Raw genomic sequence first — 12,548 nt, forward strand, 5'->3', positions numbered from 1 at the left:
TCTTCTCCTTGTACACAAACATCGCTCAGTTGTCATTAGCCCGCAGTGGTTTGTTCATACACTGCTACGGATGACGACACCCAAATTAAGTTCTGTCCTTTCCCCGCTCAGAGACCCAGGTCGTCGCATGGCATCTCTGCTTGCCTAGCAGGACATCTCTCATGGATGTCTGCTGCATACTCAAAGCTCACCTTGACAGACTCAGACTGCTTTCCTTCCGGGAAAAGATTGTCCCACTCTTGACTTAACAATCAACATCGCCCCTCTGTTGTCTCCCCGACTCAGACTGCAAGGAATCTGGGTGTGGACCCTAGATAACAAACTGTCCTTCACTGCAGAACAGCTTTGTTTGATGTAACTTCCTACATCTAGCGACATGGTTAAAACCCGTACACCCCGCCACGTGCCACTCCTATCTGCATCAGCCAAACGCTTGCTGCACCCGCACTGCGAGGTGTGACCCAAGTTCCCATCAGCAAAACTCTGTGGGTTTGCTTCCGGCTCCAAAATGGTGGAATGAGCTTCCCCATTGACATCAGGCACAGCAGATAGCTTGCACATCTTCCTGTGCACAGACTGAAAACTCATCTCTTTCGACTCCACTTCGAACGATAGAATTACTAACAAAGCACTTGTATACTAATAAAGGGCTGGCTTATCTAAAGCTAGTTGAGTAGCACTTGAAATGTTTTGGCTCTATGAAACCTGATGTACTTATATGATTCTGTTTTCTTCAAGGTTGTATCTTCCTGGTCGAATGCACTTATTGTAAGTCGCTTTGGATAAAAGCGACAGCTAAATGCAATGTAATGTAATGACTGTATTTTAGTATAAATGTTTTTAATTATTGTGATCTAGTTTGTATACTTTCAATCAGCCATTCAGTTCAGTTTTTCTGAAATGAAGTTGTTGCAATAAAACCAACACGTACAATAGTAGTTGATTTGTACTTTGCTTTTCTTCACAGACAGAGAAGAGCCTGTACCTGGTCACTGAGCAGGTGACCCCGCTGGCCGTCCACCTGAAGGCCCAGGCAGAGAAGGGGGGATCAGGGGAGCTGGAGGTCTCCTGGGGCCTGCACCAGATAGTGGTAAGGATAGTAGAAACAGCGCCACCGATACTGCCAGGAGTTGTTTCTCTGTAAGCCCTGACTCCACTTCTGCTGTTTGCCTCCCCCAACAGAAAGCTCTGAGTTTCCTGGTCAATGACTGTCATCTGCTTCATAACAACGTGGGTGTATCAGCTGTCTTTGTGGATCGAGCTGGGGAGTGGAAGCTTGGGGCCCTCGACCATGTGGCCCCTGAGCAGGGTGACCCAAGTGGGGTCTCCCTACCTACCCCCAAGGCTGTTTACCCAGACATGGAGAGATATGACCCACCAGAGATGGCCAATAACACTGGAGAGAAATGGTAAGAGAGGAGTGAGTCAGTATGATTTAGAATAAAATGTTATACAGGAATAAAAGAGAAGCAGCAATAAGAATATTTGGTAAATGACAGAAAGAGGTTCATAAGAGGGGAAGATGCCTGAGTGAGTGGTTGTGACATCAAACCGGGTCCTGGTTAATGCCTAGTTTTCTGTAGGAAGTCTAGTATTAAACATTGTGCATGTGTGTTGCAGGGCGGGGGAGGTGTGGCGGCTGGGCTGCCTGATCTGGGAGGTGTTCAACGGGCCGCTGCCTCGCACATCCTCGCTCCGGTCCCTCGGAAAGGTACGCCAACAGTTCCTTTGTGTTATTACTCTGCCATGGCTAGTTCCAATTCTAAGTTTTCCGAAACCGATGTTGTTAAAGGTATCGGATATGTGATGTGAAAAACATTCTGGTATTCAACATATGCCAAAAATGTGGATTCTGTGTTTATTGAGTATATTGTTGTTATGTACAGAAGGAACATTGTCGGATTAAATTTAAGGGGACTAAGCAGAATCGATGTGTTCTTGCCGAGTTGCCTTCAAGTAAAGAAAGTAACCTACAGATTCGTCATTGTTCCAGTGCTTGCTTAAAGGAATCTTTGTGACATAAAGACGTGTTCACAGTCTCGTGTTTCTCTCTCATATGTCCTCTTTGTTCCCACAGATCCCTAAGGCCCTGGTGCCGCACTACTGTGAGCTGGTGGGGGCCAACCCCCGAGCTCGGCCCAACCCAGCCCGCTTTCTCCAGAACTGTAAAGCCTCCGGGGGATTCCTCAGCAACAGCTTTGTGGAGAGCAACCTTTTCCTGGAGGAGATACAGGTCCGTAGAGTTGCATAAAGACATTCAAACCTCACCAGTAAAATCACAATATCGATTGTCGAAATGGAGACGGATCACGTTCTAATGAAACTATCCTCTTGGCAATCATGCGGGAATAGCATTTGAAACTCTATTATAGTATAACAACCAATAATAGTACAATAGATTTTGATAATAGTGGAATTGAATCTCTTTAGATCAAGGAGCAGGCTGAGAAGCAGCAGTTCTTCCAGGATCTGAGTGAAAATCTGGACTCCTTCCCCGAAGACTTCTGTAAACACAAGGTCCTGCCTCAGCTGCTCACCGCCTTCGAGTTTGGCAATGCAGGCGCCGTAGTCCTCACACCGCTCTTCAAGGTGAACCTTTCAACTTTCACACCTTATTACATATCAGGCCATATATCCAATATCCATTTGGAAGTTATACCACATATTTCCTCTTCCTCTGTCTCTCTACCAGGTGGGGAAGTTCCTGTCAGCAGAAGAGTACCAACAGAAGATCATCCCCGTCATCGTGAAGATGTTCTCCTCCACAGACAGAGCCATGAGGATACGACTGCTGCAGCAGGTATGAAAGGCCTTTTTCATCTAGCTCCCCCTGAGAATCAGAACATGCCGCTTGTGTTTTATTTGTCATTTAATTTCCCCATGTATTATCACAGAGAAGGTCAAATAAATATAGTTAAAAGTAGGATATAATATAAGATCTAGCTGAAAATGATATCACTATCTGCGTGTTTCACATCTATGTTGAAGAATAAAAGTATTTTTTTCTCTGTCTCAGATGGAGCAGTTCATTCAGTATCTGAACGAGGCAGCAGTCAACTCCCAGATCTTCCCTCACGTTGTCCACGGCTTCACAGACACCAACCCCGCCATCAGAGAACAGACTGTTAAGGTACTTTGACCGCTTTAAGCAAACCAAGAGCTGTCATTACATTGCTTGCATACAGGATGTTGTCATCCTCCTTCAGCCCTGACATTAACAACTTTCTCCCCCTTCCCCCTCACCCTCAGTCTATGTTGCTGCTGGCTCCCAAGCTGAATGAGGCCAACCTGAACCAGGAGCTGATGCGTCACTTTGCCCGGCTGCAGGCCCGAGATGAACAGGGCCCGATCCGGTGCAACACCACCGTCTGCCTGGGCAAGATCGCCTCCTACCTCAACGCCGGGGTAAAAAAAGAGCCACAGTACTAATAGATAGAATCGGAGGGATGAAACCCTCTTTAATGGTCACACATACATGCACACAGCACACACAGTGACATTTGACATTAACCCATCCTAGTAGTAGGAGCAGTGGGCAGCTATTGCACAGCACACTGCCTATCATTATTAATTAATCTAAAGAGACAGTTCACCCCAAAATCCAAAATACTGCTTTTTCTTATCACCTGTAGTGCTTTTCATAAATCTATGTTGAAAGCCCTACAGGTAAAAGGAAACATTCATTTTTCTACTTGGATGAACTCTCCTTTTTAGTCCATTGAGTAAAGAATCTGTTCCAGTTAAATAATATTGTTTTCCCTCTCTTCACAGACTCGGCAACGTGTTCTGATTTCCGCCTTCTCACGGGCCACCAAGGACCCGTTCCCCGCTTCACGCTCAGCCGGTGTGCTGGGCTTCGCAGCAACACACAACTTCTACAGCATAACAGAGAGTGCGTCCCGCATCCTCCCCACCCTCTGCACCATCACTGTGGACCCCGATAAGAGCGTCAGGGACCAGGTACACATGACTGAGATTTGTGACTGCGTGGTGTTTATTATGGCTTTTAGTGTCTATAGTCCTGTTTATCAGCAGCACAATGGTTAATTCATTATAAGTTGCTGTGGTTGTTTTCGGATAGTGATATTGTAAGGCTGAATCAAGTACATTTTGAATTAAAGGAACCCTTTTTATACAGATGTTTTACCTCAGTGGTACCTGATTATTTAAATCTGTCTCAATGTAACCCAAGATGTTCCCTCCTTCCTCTCTCTCACTGTCAGGCATTTAAAGCCATCAAGAGTTTCCTTACCAAGCTGGAGACGGTGTCAGAAGACCCCACCAAGCTGGCTGAAATAGGTATGCAACTGAAGAAATCTCACATTTGGGTAAAAGAAAAGCAAAATAAGTTTTAAAGGCTCAAATACCGGGAGCAGAATAACAATTTATTTCAGCTATATTTTTTCAAAAATGAATAACGTGAAGCTCTCGTTCCTGTGTGTCCTGCAGAAAAGGATGTAGCGTCGTGTGCTCAGCCTGCAGGAGGCTCCGCCACCTGGGCCGGTTGGGCCGTGACGGGCATGTCCTCCATCACTTCTAAACTCATCCGCAACGCTCCGGGGACGGAGGGGGGGGCAGCCGCTGAGGACGGAGAGCCCGCCAACGCCATCAGCCCGACCAGTGCCCCTGATGGAGCGCCTGCACCAGGTAGGGTGTTCAGATTCCATTTGCTGACTACTATCCCATTGTTGGATTCTCCATAAACAATTCTTTTTTAAAACAAGGAGAAAGTTGCTGCAGCAGAACTGTAGATATTGTCTTTTATACTGTGCTTTTGTGTCAGTGACAAGGTTATCGGGTCCTTACGCGAGTTTGTATGTACTCAAAGATGAACTGATAAGATATTAGAGGTTTAAAAGGTAAAAGTCACTATGAACTTACAAAACACATCTTTGGACAAATCTATAATAATAATTCATTTATTAAGTATGACATTACTTATTAAATAGGATAAAAAGATAAAGTCATGACATTGTGGACGAACATGGATTCAAACTGCAACTAAACTGCACACAACCCCAGGGCGGTGATTCTAGTTCCACACATTCTTCTTTTGGGTAAAATCTTGCCAACAATGCAGCTCAACCGCCAACAGTTGAGATTCACTTGTGTTATGCTAGTAGCAGCTTATTGTCCCAAGCCATCACCTCAAGCAGAGACAAGAAGCTACCGATGATAAACTAACTTATTTCCATCTCCTTACCTGCTGATTTGTTTTATTATGATTAACTTTTAATCTTCAAACCAAACCAAGGTCGAGCTCACTGACCTGACCTCAACTAATATATCTGATTTCTTGGCACAACCAACTTCACACAACTTTATTGACATACAGTACTCCTTGAAGACATGAAAACACACTTTGAAGTTGTTTCCTTTGAGAAATACTTTCTTCTGATACCGTATCTCTTGGCTTTTCTCTGACTGTCGCAGGTTCTGAAGGTAAACCTCCTGAAGCCTCTGTGTCTCCCCCTGCTGCCTCTAATCATGCCAACCAATCACAGACTCATGAGGTAATGGACAAAAAGGAGGAGCCAATAGGAGACCGCTGGGATGAAGAGGAGGATTGGGGAAGTTTGGAGGTAAGATTTCAACACTTTTGACTCAAAGATAAATTAGAAATTGATATTTAAAAACATTTGTATGTGAGATTTTTCTTTTGTATTATCTGGTTGTAATTCAAACCTCATCTATTGTTGGCTCTTTCTTATAGGATCCAGAGAAGGCTCACACAGAGCCGGATGACTGGAACACTGACTGGTCAGGGACGTCAGCTCCAAAAAAGAAAGCCAGTGACAAAGGAGTATGAGCGCTTTCATTTGGATCCATTACACAAACCATCTTTTTTGATAGTAATATACTTTTAAAGCTAATGACACTGGTATTAGTATTTCCTATATTATTTCCTTTATACTGGTCTTAAATGGTTTAACAGGATTTATTTAATTTATACCAATAAGTCGTTAATGTTTTAGATCAAATGTGTCTTCTATGGGGAAAATAAAACAAAAGAATGATGCCACACACTTTACTAAAGCTGTATGGTTGCTAATACCATAATCACAAAAAACTAAGGAATTGTTCCAAACAAGTGATCGTTAGTGTGCAGGATTTGTTGTGTTCTTCACTGTCACGGTTTATATATGAGACACCTACCTGTAAGATGTTATGGAGTTCAAGAACTCTGTAGTCTGTGTTTGCTGTGTAGATAAAATGTCGGCGTATATTTATATTACTTCAATGCGTCTTCATTTCACTTTTCAAATCTTCCCAATGTGTAGGTGGGCCGGTCGTCGTCCTCCGTGGCGGTGAAGAAACAAAGCGCTGACTGGAGCAGCTCGGGCTGGGACGCAGACGACAGCTTGTCCAACGAGAAGGAAGGGCCGGGGCAGAGCTCTGCAGGGGAGGAGGGCTGGGGCAACGACTGGGGGGAGGAGGACACGGACACCACCTTGGCCAATACCACGCTCCCCGAGGCCGAAGGAGTGCGGTTAGCCAGCGAGTACAACTGGGACAGCGGCAGCTCAGGCCCCGTGGGAGCCAATCAGAATGATCTGTTCACCAGCGTGTCCCAGAGAAACACAGCCGGCACTCCCACGGTGAGGAGGGCGGGGTGCAAAATCAAAGTCAACTTTATTGTCAATCTTTCACTTTGTGTGTACCGAGAGATCGAAAAATACTGTTTCGCACAATCCGGAGAAATATAAAAAATATATACATATACAAATATTTATATACATATGTATATATACACAAAAGTAAACTAAAAACACAGAAGTACACAGAATACACAGAAGAGCAATAGATAGACAGATTCAAAGAGATCATCAGATTGTTTATTTAAAAAAATGCCAGAAATGTTGAAACCTGAAGTGAATATTAGACAAAAATATTTCAATAGGGATATAAAGGGTCACTCGATTTTAATTGTATTTACAGTTTTAAAATATTTTAGGTCTGCAAATTAAGCTTCATGTTGTTATGCGAAAAAAAGTGTGACAGAATGTATAGCAGGGGGCAGCCCATTTAATTTCTTCAGATGATTAGTTATTTTTTATGCTTATTTTCTTGAAAGTCATAAGCACCTCTGGTAAATATTGTTTGAAAGTGATGCTTTTGTATGATTTATGAGGAGATTTACAGATCTGTCGATATCACCAATAGATAGTTTATTCATAAAAATCATATGAGGGTAAACAGCCCAACTGTAAACTTTATGGAGACAACAGAAGGTGGGAATAATAAATGTGTTGTCTTTTAAATGGTGAAACAATACAGCACTGTCAGGATAAGAAGGACATCTGTAGGTCAAGAAAACATGAAGATGAAATGGAAATTCAGGAATACCATGAGTACAACATTTCAGTTCAGTGATGTGTGTTGTGTTCTCTCCCTGTCAGACTGGAGAGGGCTTGGCTGCAGAGGCCACAGGAGAATGGGGAGCTGAGGAGAGCTGGGAGTCGGTGGATGGGAACCAGGGTAAGACTCATCTGAAATGCTGAATAAAGGCACAGCAAGGGCTTACTGCCATATTTTCATAGTCATAGAAAAAAAGGTTGTTGGTCATGGTTTTTGTTGAACAAAATAAATCTGATTCCCACTATCGCTGAAGTGTCCTTGTTAGACGACTATTAGCCTACTTTGCATTGAACTGTCTGTCTTCATTGTGAACCAGGTCTCAGCAAGGCCGAGCTGTCCAAGAAGAAACGGGAGGAGAGGAGGAAGGAGCTGGAGGTGAAACGGGCGGAGCGCAAAGCTGCTAAAGGTCCTCTCAAACTGGGCGCACGCAAGCTGGACTGACCGGGCAGGTTTGAGGGCGGGATGGAGAGGAGGGAACAGGAACCAGATTGACTGGATGCCTGACATTCCACAAACAAAGGAGCGGAGAGGAGTGCGAGCCGTCAGAGGAATGCGAGCCGTCAGAGGACTGCGCTTTAGGATTCTCTTTCTTCATTCAGGAACTTACTGATGAGTGAAGAAGCAACATTCCAGCGCTTCGTAAATGCTTTATTGTGGAAGGCCCAGCTTAAAAACACAGAGACAGAAAAGTGTAAAAGCGGCACCGAGCAGCAGTCATTCATAAAAAGATAAATCATAAAGTTGAAGTTGTAAAGTAAATGTATATAAATGTGCATCTGGTCTTATAATGACTTGAGGAAATGGCACTTTTTTTTTTAATAACTGCGAAATATATATATAACAGAATCAAACCTGTATTATTATGCTGAATGTTTTTCAGTGTACACACACATACAGTGTATATGAATGTTTTAGTTCAGCTGTCACTAACTAACTCAGATGTAAGGCTTAAAATCAATCCCTGCATGCATTTGTGTATTTGTGTGGCCTAACAAAATGTGTCATGGCACAGAGTTACAAATATGTTCATTTAACTTTGCACATCCAGCACTGTATTTAACTGAACTGTCCTGACGGGAGACACATTTGACTGGTTAAGATCTGTAAATGTGTCACACACTGCAGACACATGATGCAAATAACTAGGTAAATCGATGCTGGTGAATTGGTTTGAAGTGAAATCAATGAACGTGTTTACATGCCTTTTCCTATGTGTCCTAGTAGTTCACTGGTGGAGGCTTTCTTAAATAAGTTTTATTTTGAAATGTTTTGAAGGAATCTGTATAATCCTGAATTTAAGATCTTCTAAAACATGAAGGCATCATTTGAGGAAGTAAGATTTACCTACCAATCATTGTTGACAGTATTTGTTGTGGTAATGGTAAAGGGGTTTCCTCAAAGTTCCCTTGTACTCTTTTATTTGTGCCTTTTTTCTTTTTAAACCAGATCTGCTCTGTAGGATCACATCCGATTTGAATAGAACATTTCCACCTGAAATGTCTTCCCATCGACAGATTCTGTGTTTTTATCAAACCATTCCCCCATATGTAATCTCTGTGTTGGAATTGGTATGTGAAGGTTTCACTGCTAAGTACCAGACATGATGCCGAAAAGACACAATCATCATTGGAGCTAATGTGTAACGAATGTGATTAGTTCAGGAAGACTGAGAAGTGTGAATGCAACATTTACTGAGAATCTTGTAGCATGTGAGATGTTCTTAAAATAAATATGAGTACAATGAATCTATGTTTCTTATTTGAATTAAAACAACAGTTAGTCTTTAGGACATGAGCTCATTAGTCTTAACAGTGCTCAATGTGGGTTATTTATTCAGTAGAAAATATAACCGAGACTTATGTTGAGTATCCATTCCCCTCCAAAGTTTTGTGATGTTTACTTTAAGCTGTAAGCACCACAAAATAAAAGTTATTGGTTTGTGTTAAGGTGAAGACGGGCAACTCAGAAACGGTTTTCTTAATGCCTGGACTAGTAAAACAAAAAAACGATATATAAATATAGATTATCCAGAGGTTGTTGAGGTCTCCATATTAGGTTGAATACTTGAAACGAAAGTTAATTATATATATAATCAATTATATTCTTGTATAACCCACAATGAAAATGCATTATATTTTATGATTTTCTATATTCACTGTATATACTAAACACAAGTGGTTTGTTAAATTGAGTGTAAGGCCTATTATGTTTTATGGGTGTCACTGATAAGAGAGGGGAGACATTTATCTTCATTCACAGCTGGCTGTGCAAAGGGGGGGCTCCTGACTTGTTGGAGAAATACTGAGGCCCCAAAAAGGTGTTTATGCCATAGCCGAGAATAATATTTTTCAGTTCTGCACACTAGGTATGGAGGAGTTGTCTTTAGGTTTTCTGTCCTGTTTTGAGCATAAAAACACTAGCTGAGAGAGAGAAAGCGAAAGAGGGGGGTGTTTCCCCTGGTATGCTCTGGTTATCTCAAACTTGGTAAGATTGCTCAAATGTATTTGTTGAATGCTGAGTGAATTGTTTGATGAAGGTTTGAATGAGTTTTATAACCCAGCCACCTATGAGGACGGTCCTCTGAATTCATGCTGGATATAGGTGTGTATGAGAATTGGTTTGTTGAATGAAAGTGTGAATGTGCTTTTTATTATCACCGGTTATTTATGAGGAGATGGCTCTAGATTCTGTCGGACGATTTTAAATGTCACAACTGAATTGGGCAGTTGAAGTTACAATTTAGGGTAATAAATGTAAAACTGTGAATTGAGGTTTCATATTAGAAAATGATCACAGCATGATATGTTTTGTAGGATGGTCATGTTGTAACGAGAGAAGGTAAAAACCCTGTACAAGTGTGGACAATTTTTCTTCAAATAAACTGATCCCACCTTTTGGATTGAGACAACTTAAAAAGAAATCTGCGCTCTCCTCTCCTGCTTAAGTTAAGATTGCACAACTGCCACACTCCTACTTAGGTATGGCCACATCTCATTACTGATATCAAAAATCCTTCGGGATCGCTTAAACAGATTTAGCGGGTCGTCTGAATTGAAACAGCAGTTAATTTAACCTGGTTCTTCAGGAGTTAGTAGAGGTGAGAACTTGCTGACGTTGGTGGATCTGAGTCAAGTAGTAAACTTACATAGACTCAATAGCTTCTTAGTAGGTCTGAGTAATTTGCCGGAATAAGTTAACAGGCCTTCCGACTCCAACAAGGTAAATAAGGGTAAAAACTCCTACAACGCGATAAAAAAAGATAACTTGGCCGTGTCTTAAAATATACTACTCTAACATTGGTACCAAAACATGTGTTTTCATTGTGAGTAACTGTTATTATCTTTTCTTAAACCAATACAGACGTTTTATCCTGCAGTATATGGACACGCATCCATGCTCAATAACGCCACAACTACAAATAATGTGAGGCGAGGAGACAGGCATTAAAGCTATAACACTTAAAAATCCGGTTATGTTTCAAATCAAATATTTTCATCATCCAGAGGAAACATTTGGGCGCTAATGGACAGGAAGTTCCTGGGATGAAGCACGTGGAAATGTTATGTTAACATATGTTAAATAGAAACTGCTGACACTATTCAGAGGTAATAGTAAATGGCTTTTCTTAACATAATAAAAACTTCCAGAATCACACAAATTATTCTTTTTTCAAAACGATTACAAACAATGTAATGTCAGAGGAAGACAACGTGTTATGAATTTCCAGTTAACTTGTGAACTCATTTCATAACAAAACTGCAAATGTGTAGAATTAATTGAGTCGACATGACCCAAAGTTCATCAAAGTGTTTTTACACTGAACAGAAGGCCGTAGTGACTGTGACATTACATCAGTGGTTCTCGGCTCTTGCATAAAATGTAATTACAATTGAGTTAGTGTTGTTCATTGATTATGTAAAATAGTATTTCCTAAGTTTGACTCAAATATATTATATCTTCATTAGCAACTAACAAATATCAATGTTTTGTTTTTAATCAATAGAGAAATACCTCCCTAACCTCTCACATCCTACACAATCCGAAACATATACATTCAACTTCAAAATCTTCATTTTATTTTAAAACATGTTAACATATTCTGTATTGGCTGCTTCATTACTCAAATTAGTATTTGTTGTGCTCATGTATGCTATACATGTTTAGAATGCCAGAAAAATACAAGGCTTTGATCACATCCAAAAAGCTTTGCATTGTTAGTCAAACCAGGGAAGGCATGCAGGACACATGGAGGTGACTATGCAGGATAGAAATCAACCAGGTTTCTGGGTTATTAACAATATGTCAATTAGTCAGTGTTTCCTCTGAGTGATCATGATAGGAAGCACGCTTTGCTGGTGATCTTATCATGTGTCCCTGAAGAGGTGCCTTGGGATTTGTATCACTTTTCGTTCTTTTTTTCCTTCTTGCCGCTTCCGAAATAAGCTCCTGCCAGAGCCACGAGACCAAGACCCAGAAACGTAGCCGCACCGGCCACCATGACGGTTTGTCCTGCCTTACGCACCTGCACAGGGAAACAACGGACACATGCTAGTTAGTCATTTATACATTTAGTTTAACTTTCAAAAATATATTTAAATGACGAGGTCAATGGTTGGCCTTTAGATTTGAAATATGGTATGTTTTTTTGCCGGGGGTGACTTCCTCAACACAGATAAGATCCACATTGAGGTTACACCCTAGGACTTAAGGACCAGGGGCATCATGTATAACGCCGTGCGTAGGATTCACGTGGGAAAGTTGCTTACGTAGTAGAAATCCGAAAAATAGGTACATAAATGTTCCGACAATTTCCGATTCAATGAACATTGCGTACCGGCGAGGAAAGTGCGTACGACACTTCCTACGCCGGTTTCCCTTTATAAATCCCAATCGACTCGAAATGCGGTGCAGCTTTTGCAGGCTTCACGTAACGCCCATATTTGCCTATAAATAGTCAAAGAAACGCCCTTTCATTCATTCATTTTGACTGACTTTATGAAGAAGATAGCAGGAAATGACGACAGAACAGCTAAAAAAACATCTCACTCCGTGTCAGATTTTGGTTATTTTGGGGTAGGGTCGAGATTATCATATCCTTTGGTGGATGCATTTTGTAACCAGAGTAGCAGCATGGAGGTCGGATCGTCACCAAAATAAACAAATAAGTGGTCCGAAAAGGTTAATGACAA

The 12,548-nt window shown here is 41.6% G+C and overlaps 1 protein-coding gene across 1 annotated transcript in view; it reads left to right on the forward strand.

The window, feature by feature from the left end:
• scyl1 (SCY1-like, kinase-like 1) overlaps positions 1–9,104 on the forward strand; it is a 12,650-nt gene extending 3,546 nt beyond the window's left edge. The window contains exons 3-18 of the mRNA XM_010782980.1: positions 968–1,090; positions 1,183–1,409; positions 1,621–1,711; positions 2,078–2,233; positions 2,431–2,589; positions 2,693–2,800; positions 3,017–3,130; positions 3,250–3,405; positions 3,772–3,960; positions 4,224–4,299; positions 4,450–4,647; positions 5,434–5,582; positions 5,714–5,803; positions 6,282–6,599; positions 7,401–7,479; positions 7,676–9,104. Of these exons, the coding sequence (XP_010781282.1) occupies positions 968–1,090; positions 1,183–1,409; positions 1,621–1,711; positions 2,078–2,233; positions 2,431–2,589; positions 2,693–2,800; positions 3,017–3,130; positions 3,250–3,405; positions 3,772–3,960; positions 4,224–4,299; positions 4,450–4,647; positions 5,434–5,582; positions 5,714–5,803; positions 6,282–6,599; positions 7,401–7,479; positions 7,676–7,800 (2,358 nt within the window). The 3' untranslated portion in view covers positions 7,801–9,104. The remainder of the gene's footprint in view (positions 1–967; positions 1,091–1,182; positions 1,410–1,620; positions 1,712–2,077; positions 2,234–2,430; positions 2,590–2,692; positions 2,801–3,016; positions 3,131–3,249; positions 3,406–3,771; positions 3,961–4,223; positions 4,300–4,449; positions 4,648–5,433; positions 5,583–5,713; positions 5,804–6,281; positions 6,600–7,400; positions 7,480–7,675) is intronic.
• Positions 9,105–12,548: the final 3,444 nt, after the last annotated feature.

Source organism: Notothenia coriiceps, unplaced genomic scaffold (assembly GCF_000735185.1).
Source record: "Notothenia coriiceps isolate Sejong01 unplaced genomic scaffold, NC01 NC01_scaffold00024668, whole genome shotgun sequence".
NCBI lineage: Eukaryota > Metazoa > Chordata > Actinopteri > Perciformes > Nototheniidae > Notothenia > Notothenia coriiceps.